We start from the raw sequence: 22,455 nt of genomic DNA on the forward strand, positions 1-22,455 counted from the left end.
TAATAAAACCCACCTGCCAAATCATACACAGCTAATATTATTTCAATGAGTGCCACGCAAGGAGTGCCTCTCCGTAACTAAATCACAAAACTATGGAACATACTGCTCCCGCTGCGCTGTCATAATATCAGCTGGCTTCTTTCTTTATTTCCCCAGTTCCCCAGCACTTTCATTCTGTCGCTCCCCCCAATTCATAGAACATCCATCATGAGATCAAAGGCTTTTATGCAAGAGAGCATTTCCACTGAGTGCTCTGTATAGCAAATTTAAAGTGTCACAACTGAAGGCTACTAATCATAGTCACAGTCTAATCATAAGGTTTTTAAAATAAAGTTGTTGAAATCGATGATGATTAATACTATCTGCTAATAAACAAATAAATATTCCATTGGCTCTGGGACATTTTGAAGTTTTCCTCAATTCAGGCTGCATTGCTTTCCATCCCATAAGAGATGGCTAATTTAAAGGTTTACTGATTCAAAAATCTTTTCTTCTTTCCCCACCATCTCATGATTAATATTCTTCCCCTTGTCTTGAAATTAAGCAGAAATACGCCTACAGGACAATGAATTTAAAGTTCTAAGTAGCACTCAGTACACTGGCAGTGAACCGACCTTAAAACCAGAAATGACTAAAGAGATACGTGCAGTAGTAGAGAGATACAGGTCTAGGTCTTGCCCGGTTATGTTTCATTGCAATGATAGCTACTACTGACAAAGGAAATTTTTTATGTCAGGTGTAAGATTCTTTCAAATGAATTCTCTTGATGTTGTTTTAAAATTGCATTAAAATACCCAGACCTCATCCTGTTTTTCAAGTTGGTGTAATGTGCATCTGTCAAGCACGTTCCTCTCTTGTGTCTAGACATACCTGGTACGTTCTTTTCTGATATATTCTCCTTCTGAAACATGAATGTGTTTCAATACCTGTTTCCTATCTTCATTCATTAGCAGTACGGAAAATCAGAGAGGAACCAGAACAAGAAACGTGAACTGAGACAGGAGAATAGAAAAGTGTCAGTAGCAGCAAGAAACATCAGTAGCATGCTGTTGTGATTTTGTCTGTTTGCTTATTGTAGGAGTTAAATGCTAACGTTAAATGTTTGCTTTTCACAGAATGTCATTGCCTTTCTCCTTATATTTAAATTTTTGTGTTTGATTCAAACCAAACTCCTTTGCATTCTCCTCTTAAATAGACATATAGAAGCATGCCCAAGAGTTAAAATCACAGATTGCATGGTTTGCTTTTATTTCAACACACATAGTCTTACTGGTGAGTTTCAGTGGGATGTATATTTAATGTAAATTTCAAAGGTAGAAAACAGTGTTCCCCCCAGTGCAGTGAATCAGAAGGCTGTGGAAGTGCCATTCTGGAGTCATTCCAAAAGGTGAAGGCACTGTAGTAAGCTTCAGTCCACAATTCCTCTACAGATATGACACCCCCACCCCCCACCCCCCCGTTTCCTCTAATGCTTAAAAGCACAGGGGGAAAAAAAGTGGATCTTAATCAATGTCTTAAATATCAAAGCTCTATGCAAATACTGAAAGCGAACCTGATATGTACAGGGAAAAGAGAAAAAGAAAAGGCATTTCAGAGTCGGTGCCAAACTACTAGAACAGCTGCTCGCTAATGCATTTTCTGCCAATCGAATCTTTCAATCCCAAGTTTTATCACACGTCTCTTATCATATTGCTTATTCACTTGGAGTAACCAGTTTGATGGAAGAAAAGACTTAGCTACTGCAAAAGGATGGTGCAGTGGTTTTCAGGCTGTGGTCCACTTCTCAAATCCTCTTCTTTACATAAAACATATGATTTAGTGGAAACATTTAGAGGTACTGCATTTTTACTGATTATGCACATAATGGCCTTCCTCATTCCTCACAAACAGGTTTAAAAACATAATTTTTTTTTTGTACAGGTGCTCATTTTGTATTTCCTTATATGATTCTAGAAAAGGATCTAAGTATGGTGGCTTGAAGATCATCAAAAGCAAGTGAATATTTTCCTTGACTGTGATCAGGCACCTTCTCTGTAAAACAACCCATGGGAAACTGTTCTACACCAAACCTCCAGCTAGGGATCCTGAAATGTAGATTTATCTGTTCACTTCCTCTAAAAATATTGCCAGGACAAAACCCTTTAATTCAATGTGAAAGACATCACTGCTGGAAAATAATTCTCTGCAATGCTTGACCTAGCAACCCACACTTTATTATCTAGAAATCTCTCTTTCATTTGGTGTAAAAGTTGGTTCCTCTTGAAAATTAATTAACAGGACAAGAATCCTTAGTCTTCAGCCCTTTGACACTGGTTGATATTCAGGGATTACCGGATTATTGGCATTTCTTTGTTCTCAGGGATTCTCTTTCTAAACTGTTAAAATCGAAACTACTGGCATCTAACATTAGAATTTCTTTATGCTACAGATTGGATGACTGCAACAGCATAAATCCCTTACTATAGTAAGGGGTTAGTATGATGCAAAAATTGACAGCAAAAGGCAGAATCTCACGAAAAGTGTTTGAATCGCCCAAAGCAAATTACATCTTCCTAAAGCTGCCCTAAAATTCGAATGGAGAATGCCCTAGCACACATTTTACTCAGCTGTCTTACGTTAGGGATCTTTACAATAGTTTTTCTTCCTTCTTGTGATGTAAGGTGTCAACAAGGACAGGTATGCAGAGAATGTTGATTTAACACCCTGTAAACTAATTAATCTCTCCACATAGTGATGATGTTCATTGTTATAACCTCTGACTGTAAACAATAAAATGACTGAATGTAAATTTATGCTGCCTCTTAACTGAAAGCTGTGCATAATCTAAACTGTGTATAACTGAAGCCATGTCACTACTTAAACAAATTTAAATTCAACAAAACATATTAGGACTTAACAGCACATGACCATTACACATGGAAATGTTTACCATGGTACATACCCTCCTGCAGCAGTATTCTAAGTGATAATCTATGAGATAAAAAGTGTATTCAGAAGCTTTTTTCCCTGATTATACTTACAAAATTTTGGAATGTAACAGGACAAAACAGTCCTAAATCAATTCAAGAGACATTTCTGTATAATTGCTAAAACAATGACAGAGACAATTATTTCTATGAAGAGATGCAGTTTCAACTAACTTTACTCCTGCATACTTTTCCACTCATATATTCTGTTGCATTTCCCCACCCCCACCCCCACCCCTTTTTCTCCAGTACTTCAAACCTTCTGTTCAATATTTTGGCTGTTCTGGAAATTAAGAGTATGCTAAACACTTCTCAAATGCAAATTGCTGAAGTATTAAAACCTCAAAAAAATTCACAAATGGTATTGAGACAAATTCATCTGCAAGTTCAGAACAGCGTAATGTATTATTACTATGAACCTCATTTTTTGTTATATTTCATAAGTTTTCCTTACCAAAGTTAATTCTTTTCTCCTATGTAAAATAGCATTTTACATATTTGAACGCTTACCCTTTCTCACTTAGCTATCTTGTTTTAAGCTAAACAAGATCAGGTTTTCCAACATTCCTGTGTAGATCTTTATTTTCTAAAGTTCTGCTTATCCTTATAACTGTCATTTGAATAATCATTAGTTGATCCAGGGGTTCTTTGAAAGGTGATGCCCAACACTGAAGAAGGGTACTTCGAAACTGACCTGGGTTGTGCAGAACAAATGGGAGCCGAACAAACCAGCCCTACCCACTCTCCTGCATGTACATCCCCGCATGGCATTTGCTTGTTAGGCAGGTTGATGTTCAGCTGGCAAATCAGCTGCAACTCTTGGGTATTTTTGTGGGTTTTCTAACAGCCAGATGTTCCCTTTCCCGCAGTTGTAGATATGACCCTTCCAACAGAAGTGGAATGGAGCGCTCTCGTTTCCCAACAGAATGATGTCCGCTATCTCCTATTTTTTGCTAGTGATTTCTTGAACCTTATAAAAATGATTTCCAATTTTAGGCCTGCCTGTCTGTGCTGTCCTTGCTAGCTAGATCTCATCTGTAAATCTAATAAAGGAAAGGTGTATTCCACCTATGCTGCCCTTGTGGTCAGCTGCTTGCGGTCAGCAGAAGCATTGTTAGTGACCTATTGCAAGGTTTCCCTGAAGGTTGCAATGTGCCTCCTGAGGTGCTGGTTCAAGCTGCAGGGTTTGGGTTCAGAAGCCAAAAATGCCAAAATGTGGGGACATTCAGATCTGAGATTCTTCCTTAGGCCTGTCTTCATTTTTCACAGGGCTGAAAATAGTTGGAGATTAGTTTAAAAATGATGAAAAATAGAGGGTTGTGGTTTGGGTTGGGTTTTTGTTTGGGTTGGTTGGTTTTCTGTGTTGTTTGTTTGTTTTTTTTTCCCTTGATACACCCGGTAGCGAACTTCTGGAATTTGTTGTTATGATGAGTTGGAGGCAGGTATGAGGTCTAGAAATAGATCAGACAAATTAATGAAGATCAGGACCACAAATTGATACTGAAAAAAAAGGGGGGGAGGGGGGGGCGGGTAGGAGTAGGGGAGTTCAGCATTGCCTACCTAATTAAATGAGTGGTGATGCTGGAAAAGTGTGAATTCAATTCACAGTGTGTGATTTCACAAAGTGTGAATTCATCTTCAATTGCAACTGTTGGAGACAGAAGACTAGATAGACTGTCTAGATGGATGGTTTGTCTGAGCCGATAGGACGTTTCTTATATTTTGAGGGAAATGGAATCAATTTCTCATTGATTTAGGTCCAAACAACAAAGTAAATTTGTTCTTGTCTTTTAGTCTCATGTTCAGACCAGTATACGTAGTCATAACAAAACCACTTATTTTTACACATCATTATTGCACCAGAAGTCAGTCCAACAGATAGGGTTGGAAGGAAGTACACAGGAAATCCAATCTGTAAAATGTTCTTTATAATCTAAAATGAAATGAATAAAGAGTGCTATTGCCATCGCCATTGAAACTAGATTTAATCATTCCATCTTCAAAAGAAGAAAACTAAACCAAAACCCATGTATCCACTTTTTGGATACATATCACAGAAACCCAGCAAAACAGCAGATATTTTTTTTCTTTTGTTTGAGGTTTGGGTTTTGTTGGTTGTTTTTTTTTTTGGTTTTGTTTTTTTTTTTTTTTCTTAAACAAATGATAAGACAAAGCAAAACAAGAAACCTACATGCAAATTTTTGGTCAGGAAGTCACCATTACTAATAGTTTGAATTGGCACCATGCGTAACTTGGTTACTAAGACAGTTTTTTCTCTGCTAAACAATGACTTAATAAGAAACATGTTCCCTTCAGAAAGTTGTATGTTTTGCGCTGAATCAAGAGTGTCATTGTTGCTATCAGACCTAAGGGTACATCCTGGGCCCAAAAGCAGAAGGATGAGGAGCCACCATCTGTAAGAATTCCAAATTCAATCCTTAAACTTTTCATTTTCCAAAAGTTGCTAAAAAAAAAAAAAAAAAAAAGGAAAAAAAGCAAGCACTGTCAAAGAATTAAAGAACAAAGTGTATTGATATCCAGATTGCATCAGAGGCCACAAGCAATGTCTTTTTTCGCTGTCTGGCCAGGATATTTCATTTTCCTAAGCATGCAGCACTGGATGACACAGATCCTGTTCCCTGGGTGTATTGAAAGCCATGCAAATTTCCCCCTTTATCATTAATGAATTTATGTAGCAAGAGACATTTTTAGACCAGTTCTTGACTGTTTCTTCCTTTCAGCACAACCTGTTAATCTCTCCTTTGGCCAGTCTCTTGACTTTCAACACTTCAGGCTGGACTAGGCAGCTGGCACATGGAACCAGATGATCGTGGGGCAAGGAGGCCTTCAGCACAGCACATCCGCTGTCCTTCTGGTTGCTTATCTCTTTGTAACTTGAATTTAAGCAGCTACTACTGATCTAAAAAGTGAGTAGCATGCTGGGCCTAATCTATTTTTAAAATTCCTATCCCACCACAAACCTACAGCTATACTCCACAGGGACACTTCAACTAATCTGTCCTAGCAGAAAACTCTGAAGTGCAAAGGGTAGAGCAACAGACCATTTTCAGTCGCAGATTCCAGCTGTGGAACTCAACCTAATCTTCTCTATTGATAATGAATATAAGCCCGAGTGTATTCAAAATTAAAACTAACCCCAGCTGCTTAGTAAGGCCTCCTGCAACAATGGTATCTTCCCAGGGTAACCAGCTGATCCGGATAGAAGAGGTAGAAAGAGAAGCATGTGAAATAAAAAACCTAAACCCTGCAGATATTGTATTTTTTTTAAAAAAAAGTAAGTTCCAAATGGATTATTACATTAAAATAATTTTCAGAGATGCACAGAAGTCACCTTTGCTTACCTTTTCTGCTTTAAAATTTTGAATGGTCAAAAAAACCAGCTTTGTCATCACCTTTCTTCAGAGCCAGATTTTGTTTTTCCTCCCTAGTAACCCCAGCAAGTTGATTATAATTGCGTTCTAGTCCCTGTATGTAACTGTAGGGCCACTCACAACTATTTCATCCAAAGAGGATAGAGGAAAGTCCTGGTCATACTTCCATCTTATTTTTCTGTTCCCTTGGGATGGGACCGGTCAGGAGCAGCCCCTGTACCGCAGAAGGGCTGTGGGATGAGGGAACACGCTGGTGCTGGGCTCCGAGCTGCCCCAGCTAGCAAGGCGAGGAGGACGCCAGGCTGTCCGAGAACCTGGTGAAGCTCAGTGAACCCAAACTACCTGGCGCTGCTGCTGCCTGCTACAAAGACAGCCACAAGAGAGAGAATACAAGCTATACTATAGTTTCACAAGCATTTTTATGCTTATGAGGGACTGCAGATGACAGGTGGCTGCACCACACACGTTTTGCTCTTGGGTTATTCCTAGTAAGTCTCTAATGTCTTACAATTAACATAGATGCTTACTGGTAGATCTTTGGAGTTCTAGCATTCCAGCTGGTAAAATCACATAAAAACCACAATAGTGCAAAGAAATATTTGTTTCCCCACAGTTCTGAAATGAGTGTTATATTCACCTGATAGACTAATGTTAATAGTCCACAGTATTGCAGCAAACTTCAAAGCAGCCAGAGGGAACTAGGACCAATTATTAATTGTAATTATATCCTTTAACATTTTAGTAGCCTTCTTTCAAATCACATATGATTTTTATAAGTGAATTTTCCTTTTCTTTCTCTTATACAAGTATGTTGATGATCTATCCAAAAGGGATAAGAATCTTTTTCACTAAATTGGGAAAGAGAGGTACTCATCTAGGGGTATTAGTAGCAAGGCTGTTAATATTCATAGGAAGTCTTGAAAAATCATTTAAGTTTTAAAACTATGGAGAAAAAGTGTGTTCACTTTTTTTCCAAACAGAACTTCAAAGTCTAGACATTTCAGCGCAGTAGTTTCAAGGGGTTTTCTGCATATTTATTGTGTGACCTATTGTTTAGTTAGACTGTGTAACAGTCGCCTTGTTAAGTAATAATGCTGACTGCCAGTAGGAATAAAACAATTTTTTTGAGTTCAATCTACTCTCAGTCAAGGTCAAAACCAGCTGGGACTAAACTCAGTGAGTTTTCAAAAGCTTACCCTAAATGTACAATATCAAAGTTCATAATTAAGAAGGCTCATTTAATCAGTCAGCTTCATGTTTGCACAGCAGTGGGAGTAATTATAACACCACTTATTCTTTCAGGTTGGCTTGAACACTTGACCTTATAAGCAAACTCCTTTTTTTCCCCCTCCTAAGATGCAAAGCCAAACCATTTGATTTTAACAAAACAGAGCTGTCACTTTGACATTTCAAAGCACATTTAACTGCTTTCTTTCATTAAAAGATAGTTTATCTTAAAAATAGAAATTTACAGGCTATTTCTACTAATTTTTTACCATGCAAAGATTATAAAAAAACAACAAAACTTTCTGCTTGCTTGACATTTTCTTCAGTTCATCAGTTGAACTATATTTGTTCCAGCCTCCACAATACACAGAAATCCCCAAACTGATGCAAATGCCAGGATGCCTCAAGGGCACCGTTGCCTTGATATTCCTCTTACATCATGCCAACATTCACTGACTCACATGGGGCCAAAGAATGTGAAATCCAAAAGGAGAACTACAATTGTTTTTCACAGTAGTCGTGTGTGGGCAGATACTCGGTAAAAATAACCGCTCCCAGAAACAGTAAAACAAATGGAAGAGGATCTCACCTCCCTTCTGTCGTCCCAGAATTGAGGTTCTAGTCTAAAGCCAAGTGTTTGCCCACTACAGTCAATAAAAAGTGACAGGCCCCTTTCAAAGGAGAACTCATTTTCCATTTCTTTGGCACTTAGTTTAGGACAAGCACTAAAATATGTTTTCTCTCAGTTGGTAATACGGGGAGACTATATGTTAACTTTGAGATCCCTAAAGTTACAGAAGAGAAGTCTCATGCTGAGAATTTACATTGAAAAATGTGTCCCTGGGAAGCCCCAAAGCCATAAGGGGATTTCTAAGAAACAGAGGAGGAAAGGAGGCCAGGAATTTAAGTGAGGCAAGTAATTAAATCCATGAAATTAGTCTCTAATTTGACAATTTGACTATCAAAATGAATCAAAGGTAATAGTGGCATACTTCATAAGACAAGAGGAGTGGTTGATTGGTGACTGACTTCATGATTTCATTTTAGAATGATGTCTTGTTCATTCATTTTAGCTCTTTATTGAACAAAAATTGAAAGGTATGAGGGTTCTGAATGTTTAGACATGTCAGTAGGTTTTACTGGAGAACTATCAAAATAGTGAATGAAAAAAAGAAAAAAATTATCAAATTTCAGTTGGGTGAAGTCAGTCTAAAAAGTTATAAAGTGAAGCTAACATCGTGTTACAAGATGGTTAGTGGATTTCCATAAGATCCACTGGTAGTTGTTATCTCGAAGTTTTGCAATTTTTTTTAAACATTTGTAATACTTACAAACTGTATTTTAAACAGCTTGTTATAACAGAGTTATTATTGCTAATTATAAGAAACTCAGAAAGTAATTCTGAGCACTTTTCATAATCAGTCACTATGGAGACTGAGAATAAAGTATTAGTTACAGCAGTACAAGAAAGATTTTTTTATTATTATAAAAAGGTTCTCCTCTCCATACGACACAGTCAAAAATGAATTTATCTAGCCAGAATTACAAAAGTCCTTTTCCATCTCCATCATATTTAATGTACTGCAAAGAGTTACAGAGCCAGTCTAACTGTACGATCTCTTCCCTAGCAGTACAATATTCACACTCTACTAGCCACCAGAATATGCTTAATAATCCAAAATTAAAATTGTTACAGACCTTTTTCTGAATTATCCATAGTTAGAGCTCTTAACGTCAGGGACAGTATCCGTACTGGGATCAAAGTCATGCACAGAAGGGATACTCAAAATTTTATTTTTCCCCCTATCTGTATCTGCAGTAATCTCCTTTTTCCTCAAATTTCCCATTTTCTGATGTTGCCTTACTTTAGTCTGTTTTACAGACTGGTATGCAGCCAAAGGCAACCTCTCAAAGCCCATGAGCTCAGCTACATGGGAAGAGAAGACACAGAACGGAGACAGGATTTCTTTTCCTTGAATCTGGCCATTAGGCAAGCACAGTTCTGGCTTTGCTTTGCTGGGGGAGTTCGGTACGATAGTCCATGAAGGAGAAGGCAGAATCAAGTCCTAGATCTACGGAGATCATTTCATAGAGCCAGGATTTTATACATTCTTCCTATACGTCAAACTGGGGGTGTGGTGTGGGACAGGGAGGGGAGAACCCCAAAGTATAGCCCGTGCTAATTAGGCAGATACTTCAGCCTGATTTTGCCTAACAATGCTGCCAGCAGCAAGCAGTGCTGCCACTGATGCTTTGCCGCAGCATTGTGTAGATTGGATCTAGAAACCTGACGCTCAGATCTCCATTTTAAGTCCTTACTGCTCCCGTCGTTCCCATGGAGTGATTTCTATTAACGTACATTGACTTCTGCCTGAGACCAGTTTCCAGCACATTCCCACTGTCAAGATGTAGCAGAATAGAAACGGTATATTGCTAGAGGATCTGGAATTCTGGCTGAATTCTGGGATACAGCCTTGCTGTTACAAAATATGTCATAGAGTGTGCTACGTGCTCTGCAAAGTGAGAAAGCAGGATACTGATTAAATGAAGGCAATCACATTTTAGATACAAGCAATGTTGGAAAAGCTTAAAAAATTGAGTTGGAGCAAGAAACTGATAAAGAATAGATTCCAGGTCAGAAAAGAAAGAAACCCTGCTTTTCATGTTATCAATATGAAATCTTTTTAAAGAAACACTAACAGCAGTAATTATTTTATTACTACTAGAGTAATAATTTGATCTTTAAAAAGTCTAATTTTCAAATTCTGAGATTACTTTCTCAGGGCTTCGTAAGGAAGTTCATGCTGTAGACTTCTGTGAGTGTAACTATACCTAGAAGGGTCTTCAAAACCTTATGATGGGGCCTCATGGGTTTGGGGATGGGTGGGTGGGTGGGTTCTTCTTTCCCCTCCAAAGACTACAAATCAAGAGGTTCTAATTTTACACCCCTACCTCCAAAAAAACCCCAGAAAACACCCCCCCTACTTTTTTTGCTGCCATTCTTGTAAACTGAAAACTAAAGAAGAATTTGGCTCTTTCTAGTTAAAAAGTCTTAAAACACTACTTTGTGAGAGAAACTTGCTAACAATTTTGGTGATGGAACAAACATGTTATACATGGGTCCAACAGACTCTCTCATGGCTCCTTTAGTATTCCAGGAACAATGCATTTAAAACATTCTGGTTTGCAAAGCAAGCAGATACTGCTCAATAAATAGAGGTTCCAGTTTTATCAAGGAAGAAAAAACTGTATTTATAAGTACATTTTTTTGCCATAAGGCAGAAGATGCCATTTTTCTTTCCTTTTTCTTGCACCACAACTAGAAGACTTAAAAACATGCATTAGTGATAATCATAAATTTATGAGGATTTTCATCTAACATGGTAAACTGCCTTGCTGGACTCTGTATGATAGTAAGGACCTTGATTTTATATATTTTTTTAAGTGAATTGAGAGAAATTTCTATAGAACTATCGTGTTTTATAGTGTATGTTAATTCCTGGAATTAAAATGTGTATCACATAATATACACAAAACATAGCCTAAGCCTACCAGGTAAAGAAGTGGGCAGAAGGATGTTTTACAAGTCTGATTTTATTTTAGGTAAAAATACATTTACAAAACCTCACACAAAGCCTCTTAGTTGGTATCATGGAGGAACAACCTGGCTAAATCTAACAAATCTATTTTTCCTCTTTCAGACAAGATTTAGAATGCCATTCTGACCCCAACAGAAAGGAGAAAAGAAAAAAAAAAAAAGCAGCATCTAATACAAAAACAATAGAACCACCAACTGGGAGTTGCTAACCTATAGTTTGCTCATTGAAACCACCACAGTACTGCTTGAGGAGGTGAGAAACAGGAAGCATTTTACCCGATTAGAAAGTCTTCTAAGTTGGAAATACAGATACTTGAGACAAAGTGTGTTCCTGTACATCGATCTCATCACAAAAGAACTCCTTCGATTCAAAACCATAGCTCTGATCCCCACCAGCCCTGGTCCAGTGGTACACCACTGGCGGTACGTCCAGATCAGCTTTTCGAAGACTATTGTGGAAAGGTGTTTTCAGATAGTGCCTCAGATTGTCACTGACTAGGGGAGTAGCACGCAAAGTTTCCTTACTCACATAGCGCTATGGTAGACCTTACACTCTGTATGTATTATGGGAAGTTTTTTCAACAAACCAGATGTGAAAACTGCCCAGAAGTTGACCCCTTCTTTCTGTTGGCACCAGATTTATGGTTATAATTTAAACAGCGCTGCTTTTCCTTTGTGTATCGCACAAGAATGAAATAAATGGAAACAAGACAACTGTGATCCAGCTATTCTTTCATTTATAGGTAAATATCAATTATTTCATATAAGTGGTCTGATCTTCAGAAGTATTGGGTTTTATGAGAGATACTGTTTAGTTTCTCCAAATGCAACACCTTGTTTCTCTGAGACACTGCTTAGAAATTCTGCCCAGTACCTCCATACACATTCTCACTGCAAACAGCAACCACCTACCTGTGGATGAGGAGATACTGTGTTTCTCCACCCTAACGTTCTTGTGCAAACTGCTCAAGTAAATTAATAGCAGAGCAGAAAGAGAGCACTAACCGAGAGCCAACTCCCACAAGAGATCTGTTCTTCGGAGGCACTGTGCTTTTATGCTTTATTTAGAACACTGGTTGTCTCTTACAAAATTATTAACAGATAATAATTCTGCTGAATTTTTTTCTCCTGAGTTTAGCCGGTCTGCCACACAGGAAGTTTTACAGCTGTAGCAGTATTATTTTTTCAAATATGATACCATGTATGTGGCCTTCATCATTACCTAATTAAGTAAAAAGTAAACTTCCTTTTGCATTAACTACAGAAGCTTATGTTTAATTGTTATTAAACCAAGAAAGAGATAGTTGTTATTTACCTTTTTTCTACCTACTTGCGGCAGTAATTCTAGGAAGCTGGAAAGACTATAATTACAATATGACATTCATTATGTATTCTTCAAAGAAGAAAAAAATGGTTTGAAGTAACATATCCTATTAATCACAGCGATTTGAATGCATCTAATCTTTTTCTATAATTTTGGCTGGAAATCTATTATAATGTCAAATACTATTAGTGAAGCCTTAGCTACTCAATATATGCAACATAAATTCTTGCAAGGGGATTGACTTAACAGAGCTATAAGACAATAAAAGGGCAGCCGTGCCTGTGGCCTCTGCTCCCCAGTTCAGTAACACGAAGAAAAAGCAAATTCACTAGGAGTTGTCAGCTCTGAAACATCTCAGTTCAATATGAATTCACCAAAGATCAAATGGAAAAGGCTAATCTTGTTTTCTAGACACTTAAATCCCATTTTCCCAGGCAGATTTACCCCCTGGTTTGTCCAAATGTGTCTTAAACAGAATATCTTATTCTGAAGTGTCTTTTTTTTTTTTTTTTTCTTTCTAATACAGCAGGCACAATAGCACTGAATACATCAGTGTCACAGTTATTGTTTCCAAAGATTAGGCTGAAGGCCAGAAGACATCTACAGAAAGTAGAAAGCATGTCGCTAATACTCTTACAGTACATTTATATTTTATACAAATATTTACTTATACTTGTATATCAGAAATTTTCAACTTGTTATCCTCCCCTGCTTGAAATCATCCTGTATTGGTAGAAAGCAGCATGAACCTTTATTAGATCTGCTGGGGCCTCTAAGTTCTTTTTGCTTTTATTTAAATAAAAGATTGACAGGAGTGCAGTTCTACTAATATTTGGTGGGTGTTTTGGACGCGAAATACATCCTGCTGCTCAGCCATATGCATTCTACCAGAACAGTTAAAATATAATGAATAACACCTGTAGCCAAAATGTTGATTAAGATGGGTTATCTACAGAAAAACTGTAGTTGTAAAGATTCTACAAATATGGGATTTAAATAAGTATTTTACTCTTTTGGCATCTGATACTTAACTCTGAAAGCATTGCTTTGTCCTACTCTATAAAGATTTGCTTTCTCCATTTCCATCATTTTTCCCATTTCCCTTCAGCAAGGTGTTTTTTTTTTTCAATTCAGAGACTAAAGTTTTAAAATGAAGTAAGAATCTATGTTGTACTTACACAGCAGAAAAGTTGACCAAATTTTTATTTGTGAATAAGAAGTTCCACTTTGGATATAATTTTGAGCCTTGTATTCATTATTTGCTTAGGAAAAAAAAAAAAAAAAAAAGAACAAAGATGATATTCCAATACTAGTGTAATCCAAGGTTTACTAAAAATCAGTAACAAAATTTTTCACTATCCTCAGTGAGGAAGTGTTTTACCCCTAGTGTTTTGCTTTTTAGGCAGAACAGTACACAATGAAGAAATCTGTAGACATTTTGGTTTTTCAAATGCCTTGGCAAAACTGTTAGCACATAGCTCCAGCATTTTATGTTGCAAAAACAATCTCTGATTCTCCATCAAGTTCAGTCCTGTATTGAAAGCAAGGGAAGTGCTCCTTTTCCAACTTGGCATACTAAGCAACATATCTGTCTATTTCTTCATTCTATAGGAATGAAAATGTAATTTAAGGACAAGATGAGGCTTACAGTAAGTTGATTCTGTCATTACAAAAATGCTCTCTTTTTTATTTAAAAAATACTACTTATTTTGAATAGAAGAAAGCAAGCCAAGTATCTAGGCAGGTAATACTATCTTAACAAACAAACAGCTCCCACAAAAATACTACTTTTTAAAAGGTGGTAACGTACGGGTTTGTGCATTCAGAAAGGGAGGACAAGGCTTAGCTGGTTGTTAAAACCACTTCGTTAAAACAGGACTTTTTTCTCTCTTCTTAGCAATTATTACTTAGCAAGTAAGAAGTACAAACTGAGAAAGGTGAAAGTCTTATTATTTTCAGGGGTAACAGACAGCGTACCACCTCAGCCCAAAACCAGAAGGTCCAGGAGTTTATAATATTACAGAATGGTCAGGGTTGGAAGGGACTTCTGGAGATGATCCAGCCCAACCCCTGCTAAAGCAGGTTCTCCTGGAGCAGGTTGCACACAATCCCATTCAGGCGGGTTTTGAATGTCTCCAGAGAAGGAGACTCCACAACCTCTCTGGGCAGCCTGAAAGACTGTACATTTAGTTGTAAAATTGCACATTGAGTCATTTTAATGACATTACTCTGACCAGACAGAGAAAAAATGTGAAGTGGATAATTTAGCATTGTCAAGAAAATATAAACAAATGGAATCCTAGCTAACTGTTTTGTATGATTCTGAAATTGAATTCTCTGAAATGAATTTGGATTTGGGTCAGACACTTTCTGTCTCTGGAAAAATAGGAAAAACGCAAGGAAGAAACAAACAAGCAAGAAGTATTAGGCAGAATACAGTAAGAGGATTAGTAAATTAGTAATTAATAAAAGGTGATCTCAGTTAAGACAAAAGCAAAAAAAAAAAACCCCAAACAACAACCAACCAAACCACAGCCCCAAACCCCAGCAGTTGACAGATGAAAAGATCTTTTATTTTTCGCATTTAATAAAAATCAAATAGAACACCTAATTAATCTCTCTCATTGCCACAGTATTTTAAGCATACTAAGGAATGAGAACCATATAAGCAAGAGAAGAGACAAGGATAATAAGAGTAATAACTCAGGCAGCATGTATCAAATTAGATGAGTTATTTTGCTCATATGTAACAGACACGACTAGGTTTTTTTTTTATTTTCTATTTTTAAAAAGTGATATTTTGTCCAAACAGTATAATTAAGAAAACTATGTAAAATTTCAGTGAAGGAAACTAGTAAGGACCTGAAATAATCTAAGCATATTTTTCTTAAGATGCAAAAGTCTGTTTGTTGCAATACATTAATCATTTAAAAACTAGTTGATCAAATTAACATATAATTGCCTTCATGGATAATATAGCTTGTATAGGTTAAGTGAGAAATATTTCAGAATTCTTGTGTCACTCATACCACTAAATAAACAGTCACTGCCTACCGTCCCAAATTAACAGCCACCAGAGTACACAATGGGCTGCATCACTCCCAAAGCAAGAGAAAATGTTTTTGCAATAATAACCTGTTTGAACCAGAAGTGACTGAGAAGCAAGAAACACCAAACCCATAAAGCCTTTTGCAGACAGCTGTATCCTCAAAGTAGTGTTTCTTTTTCAGAGAGGTAAGGTATTTTCTTCCAGAGATAAATTCTGACAGAAAATACAAAATGTTTCCTACTTTCTGTTTTCCTGTTAGGCACCCTCAAATATTCCTGAAATAAACGTAGCTTGGACGTTGAGTGAAAAATACTGTGGCAAGAGAGTCTGTCTAGCCTGCTATTTTGAGCCTGAGAGCGACCAACAGCAGGTTCCTGAGGAAGATGAAGGCAAGCACATAGCTATAGCTCCACAGAATATTTTCTAGACCTCAGTAAGATGCAGCTCAAAACCTTCTTGAGCAGAAACATTATCTTTTTTTATGTAACAGTCCTTAAGTTGTTTTTCTTCCAGGAATCTGAACCGTCACCCTTCGAGATCATGTACGTTTTCACTATCCGTAACACCACGTGGCAGCTTAATAATACATTGTTGGAAGAATCATCTTCCTTGGTTTGCTCTGAACGCCGCTGGCTTTATTTCACATCTCACATTCTTATGGTGGAACTGAAATAAATCCCCATCCACTTTCTCCTCTACACTGCTGATTTTTTAAACCTCCTTCCATATACCCCTTAGTTTTCTTTCTTTTTTTCCCCTGAAGGTTCCTGGTCAGGAAAAAAAACTTTTTTTTTTCAGGCAGAAGCCAGTTTTGTACACTTGATTGTATTTGTCATCCTTCTCTAAATCTTTTTTCCCATCCATAACTGATATGAAGAAAAAAAGGACTGCATACAGTTTTGTATGTTTGTTGCAGATTTAAATAATCACTGTGGTGTTTTCTATTTAATTCCTCTATTACATTCCTAATAATTCTTAGTATTGATTTCTTTCTTTATTACTAATCATTAAGTTAAGGAATATTTCTCATATGGTTACAAAAATTTGCTCCTGAAGAGATATCTAAACAAACCAACGAACCAAAAGCTAAACCAAAGAAAAAATGCTTTCATGTTGCAAGTCATACAGATTTTTTAGGCTAAGCCTATGGCTCAATGTAGAGTTACAGATGCTATACTTGACTTTAGAATTTAAAAGTGAAGATCAAGAGATGTTTTAAGGAAAGTGCCTGATTTGCTAGTATCACAAACTCTGCCTTTTCTAAGAAGTAGCTTTAGCATTCTCAGGATAGCATTCTACTGCCGCAGTGACTTGTTCTTCCTAAAGTCTTATCTGATTCATACAGACCATCCAGAAACTTCTTTAAGCACAAGCTTCTTAAGAAATAAAGACATGCTTTTTCTATAATATTTTAGACATCCACTCTATGGAGAAGAAAAGACCCCAAACTGCACCTGAATATAAAGATATGAATATCATAATACCTGAAGGGGGTTATCAGTACTGTTGCTGCCAGAATAAGACGGGGTGCTACTGTTCCCATCTTTTTTTTCCCCATTACCCCACATTTTGCTATGTAATGGACAGTAACTTATATTAAACCCCTGTAAGAACCAAGGCGAGACAAAATAATACTTGTAGTAGCACATTCACCTGCTGTAAGGGCTGAATATCAGTCAGGGACAGTTTCGCCTGACAACCAACCAACAGTGACATCTGTCAAAGTAATTCAACTGATGGCCATTTCTGGAAAATTACATTCATAGGCAAAGATGTGTATATGTAAGATAAACTGTTCAGTTGGCTTTGTGGTTAAGATGGTCGTTTGCTGCTGCCAGCTCTCAAAAGATTTATGGTTTTCAGTTTGAGTTCTCTATGGAAAAAGATCACTGTAATTCTTCTTCACTTTGAATTTAAGGTTAGTTAATCTTAACTGAACAAGTAAGATGCCGTCTTGTTGCAAGCCCAATGTTGACTTTACTTCAGGCGTTTGGCTTCAGAAAGCTTAAAACAAATGAAAAACTAATGGAAGTTAAGAAATTTTAGAATTCTTAATCTGGCAGAAATATAAGATGAGCAGAAGACTAAAGCAAGTACTAATGAAAATACAGCATCTACTTGTAATTACTTGAGCATGACACTCACTGAAACAAATCACTACAAACTCTCTAGTTAGATCTAGGTACTTTTTTTGAGGACATGTTCTGGGTTACAAAACTCAAGGTACACAAATTCTTACAGACTGTGTTATATTTTCATCTCATCAGATTTAAATCTGGGAAACTAAAATAATTTTTATCCCCCCTCCTCCCCAAGTTTCCTAGAAAAAAACAAAATATTTACTCATTAGTATTACATGCATTTATTTACTTTTTTTTTTTTTTTTTTCTTAATTCAGATGACCTTGCTTTCATATCTGGCAAAATACAAAATGTGGGGCAAGGATATGAAGGTATGTTATCCTTCTTTAAGAAGATATAGATATGAACACACCACATTTACTAGTACTTCTTGGCATCAACATACTCAGAAAAAGAGGCTATAAAACAGAAAGTATTTGTTATTGTTTAAGCCCATAGCACTCAAAGCTGTAAGTAATACGGACTCAGGAATTTCAGTACAATTTCTGTGCATTTCAGATAACAGCTCTAGCTATATTAATTACCAAGCTGCCAGTTGTGGCTTCCTGGGCTTACCACTTCTCTGCTTCTCTTTTTCAGCTGCCCAGCATGGAACATACATGCAAATATAGTTTAAGTTACATAAATGGATCCACATGCACTGTTGAACTAGCAAGCTAATTTGTCCAAATGAGTAGTAACCAATAAGCATGTAATAACCCTCATTTATGTAACATTTTACTTCTTGGTTAGTATATGAAGTCCCTCTGAACCTCCACCTAGCAAGAGAAGTCTGAAATAAATACTAAAACTGTGAACTTTCTAGAAGTGGAATATAATTAAGAAAAAAGTACAGTCAAGAGCTTCTCTTACCTTTTTGGAATTGGAATCCTATGGCATAAAATACTAATACATGTAAACATAGTTAAACTACACATTATGCAAAAATTGACCAGTATGGGAAGTGTTTTATAGTGGCAATAATATCTGTGGTCACAAAGTCTTTTCCACTCACTTATTCTAACATAACCATCTCAGAGTAACAAAGAGCTGCTACAGAATGAAAATGCTCGAGTAACGTGGTCTTCCAAAAATTCATTTCACAGCCGATTCCCTTGGCTGAGGTCACGGCACATTGCATCACGTTCTGCCTGCGCTTGGTAAGCAGCGCAATTCCAGGTGAACGCATGTGTCACAGGGACATGACTGCTCAGGCGACGTGATGCTCCAGGGAAGGCTGGCATTGGGGTGCAGAGAAAAAGGAAGGATTCACTCCTGCTAAAAGTAAGAAAACATTACCTTATGTTCAGGTTATCATCTACCTAGAGATTTGCGTCTGCTGGAGCAGGATAGGAAACTGTGGTACAGTTTTGTAACGAGTGAAGCACAGGGCTAATACAAAAGACAGTTTAGCAATCCTAAAAGAGGAAAGCAACTGTTATGTTTGACTTTGTAGTAAAAATAAAGTTTTTATTTATTTACTAGCCACCATAAAGGTTAGATAGTGTATGGTCTGTATTAAACAAAATAGAAAAGAGGATAAAACTCTGAAGCTGCCTGCCACAACTCCGCAGGCAGTAATACGTTGGAACATACCGCACACCCGCTAGCAGGACTGTGCAGATGACTTCAAGATACTTCAAGATCTTAAAGTATCCATAAGAGGGAAGTCCTAAAATTCACCTTGAAAATCCTCTTTCTGCAAACACAGAAAAAACCCAAATATGAATATGTTTCTCCTAACTGAGCACCTGACCCTATTTGCCAAATTCTAATGGAAAGGGAAGTATAAAGCAAAGGACTCCATCGTACTAAGAAGAGTGACAATTTTCCACTTGAAGACAAGGTAGAACAGCTAGAAAAAAGTTACACTGTGAGTACAAGAGGTGGTAAATGCAATACAAATAAGAGCATAATGAGAAAAATACAACTAATGAACTGGACTTCCCCTTACCTCCTCCTGGTTTTCTGTTTTCTAATTCTGAGAGTCGGGGATAACAGTGAGAGAATCGAAAACAGGAAGAAATATTTTCAAATCACTATCATGACATGATTTACTGTATATAAATCATTAGTAAATATTAAAAGAAGTGATGGTAACAGCATTAAGGAGCAGACAGTTAAGAAAAGCGAAGTATTCATGAGTTAATGAACTCCAGTTTACTGGATGTAGCCTCTAAAAAACACCAGAAAAGATCATCTAGGTGTCTGTTGCATACTGCCTACCCCAAAGATTAGAATGATTTATTGCTTAAGCATCTATGATATATGGGGTAAAGGAGTTATCAGGGCATTCTATTTAGGTTATATATGCTGAATCCTAGATAGTAAATGATTAGATTTTTTTTTTTTTTTTACAAACTTTAGATAATTTTCTATATACAGAAATCAAGTCCAACACACAATCTTTCCAGGAGACTGCAGATTAAACACCGAGCCAGAAACGTGTTACCTAGGGACCAATATGTATGGCCTGTTTATATTATGGATGGACAGAGGACATTGCCAAGCGACACCCTCTCACTCATTCTCGTATATCACATACACACTACATCAAAAGGACTAAACCTTCAGTGGTATTGGTATAATGAGCCAAAGTTAGTAGTAGGCTAGCAGTACTGCTCCCAAAGGACATGAGTGTTTATTTGCTGTGTGGGCCTGGGAACTTGGGTCATATTCCTAGGCTTAAAATGACAAACAGCATTACAATTATGGGTATTTTCCAAAGTGAAAAGCAGCCCACACGCTCAACAGACTACTGGACTTGCCCTAAGACTAAATGGTAATTTAAAGTCAGCACTGACCTGTAAGTCTTCATACCTTCAAGGAAATTTAATAGCTGGATCTAATCTACGAAGGACTAAAAGCCATGTATAAAAGAGATAAAACATTGTCAGCTATAAAAATTCAAGTTAAGCTGTGGCTATCAGTAAACACAGGCATGCCATGTCTGTCTGTCTCAGAATCACAATTAACCTGGTTATGTTAAATAACTTGCCTTTCATCTTACATTTTCTGTGTAAGACTACCCTAGTATCTACTGCTAAAGTGTGTCATGCTATGCAAATAAGATGTAGTTAAAAGAGCACATTATATTCCGATTTACAGCGGTTTTCTGTATCAATGGCAACTTAATGGTACCATTGAAACAAATGAAATAGCAACGTGGATAATTTACAAACCGCATGTAGAACTGCACCCTAGTTCTTCTACCTTTACCCACTCTGGATGTGACAAAACCTTCAAGGGGACAGAGACCTTTTAATACACCATAAAAACATACATTCAACCTCTCTGTTTTGAGCTGTTGTTTAACCACATTAACGTCTGTTCAATTACAGGCCTTTACATAATAAGAAAGGATATTTAGCTTAATGAAATTAATGAAGATATTTTTCTGAAGTTTACTTGGGATAACTTGAGCAAAAGTAAAGAACTGAAGCATTACTAAATAATTTACAACAAAATAAATAAATTACAACAATAGTCATGAATTAAATGTATTTGCTTTACATAACTACTGCTGTTTATTTAGACTCACATTCAATAGTGATGCTTTTCTTTCTACCCCTGCATCAGTCCTTGAGAAGAAAATATGAAAGCTTTAATAGTCAAATTATGCTTTTCTTTAGTCCCCCTTTCCATTAGAAAGGGGGGGGGGGGGGGGGGAAAGTGTGTGAAAAAATTGAGAAGGAAATAGCTCAGAGAGAGATTGGGCCCACAAAACAAAGTGTCAAATAAAATAATTTAATTGGCTTATATGCTAAATCAGCTTAATAAGTACCTAACTGGAACAATATGGACATTCCATTTCTTCAGAATATCCACTAAACACCAAGTCTGGATGATTTATTCTAGAATTGCTACGAGGTCCCAGGTGTAATCTCTTACCCCAATCCCACTTCAACACGACTTGCCCCTGGACGTGGTGCTGGTTCAGCTGCCCACCGTGACAGAGACCAGCACAGCTGCAGAAGGGCAGCTCTTTGCAAGGGTAATACCAAGGAAAGCTTTCTGCTCAGAATTTAAAATAAGTTTATATCGTGAACAACTGATGGATAAAGAACCTCACTCTCCCCTTTAACCCTCCATTTGCTAGTTTCACAACAAAATCTGTTTTTCGCTTTTAAGACCCAGTTTTGCTACCAGCCTCCATTCATCAGAGGGAAAAGAAACAAATCTGCTAACTGGAGACCTAAAGAGGTTTGACTGACCAACCCTTCTGCCTGTATACTTCTAACAGGGCTCTTAGCATAGCAGCACTCTACCAAAAAAGATTTGTTGTAAGAACTTAATACAGACCCCAAAGGCAAGGGAGAGATTCAACTCACCATAAAAATCTCATTGCCAAGAACCCTGAGGGCCATCACACAGTTGACAGCATACTTTATTTAAAGAGTTAAAATGTTGCTCAGATCACACACAAGACTGGAAAGGAGGCTGCAATAAAATACCTGTCTGTGTTCAAATTTTTAGCATGTTTTTGGATTAATTGTCTTTGCTGCCTGGTCCAGCAGCTGTAGTGATAAATTCCAGATCATTTGGCAAAATCTTTTCTTGCATATGAGAGATACTTGAAGTTAACCAAGCTAAGTTCTTTTCTCAGGTAGCACATGTAAGTTGTTTATGTATACTGCCCATAGCAAGGGGGTTGGAACCAGATGATCTTTAAGGTCCCTTCCATTCTATGATAATTGTAAGCTGAGATTTTATGGAACATGGAGAAAACAGCAAGGCTAATTACCATACCCAAAACTGCACATGCCATTATAACCACAA

General features: G+C 37.1%; 1 protein-coding gene across 2 annotated transcripts in view; it reads right to left on the minus strand.

The window, feature by feature from the left end:
* The window catches only part of VEGFC (vascular endothelial growth factor C), a 249,332-nt gene that overhangs the window by 94,277 nt on the left and 132,600 nt on the right, over positions 1-22,455 (minus strand). Inside the window, exon 1 of one of the 2 annotated variants that reach the window (XM_080405153.1) lies at positions 14-21,310. The exons of the other annotated variant lie outside the window; for it this stretch is intronic. Coding sequence (XP_080261279.1) covers positions 14-25 — 12 coding nt within the window. The 5' untranslated portion in view covers positions 26-21,310. Of the gene's footprint in view, positions 1-13; positions 21,311-22,455 lie in introns of those variants that run through there. 2 annotated transcript variants of the gene reach the window in all.

This window comes from Falco punctatus (genome assembly GCF_963210335.1).
Source record: "Falco punctatus genome assembly, chromosome: 1".
Taxonomy (NCBI): Eukaryota; Metazoa; Chordata; class Aves; order Falconiformes; family Falconidae; genus Falco; species Falco punctatus.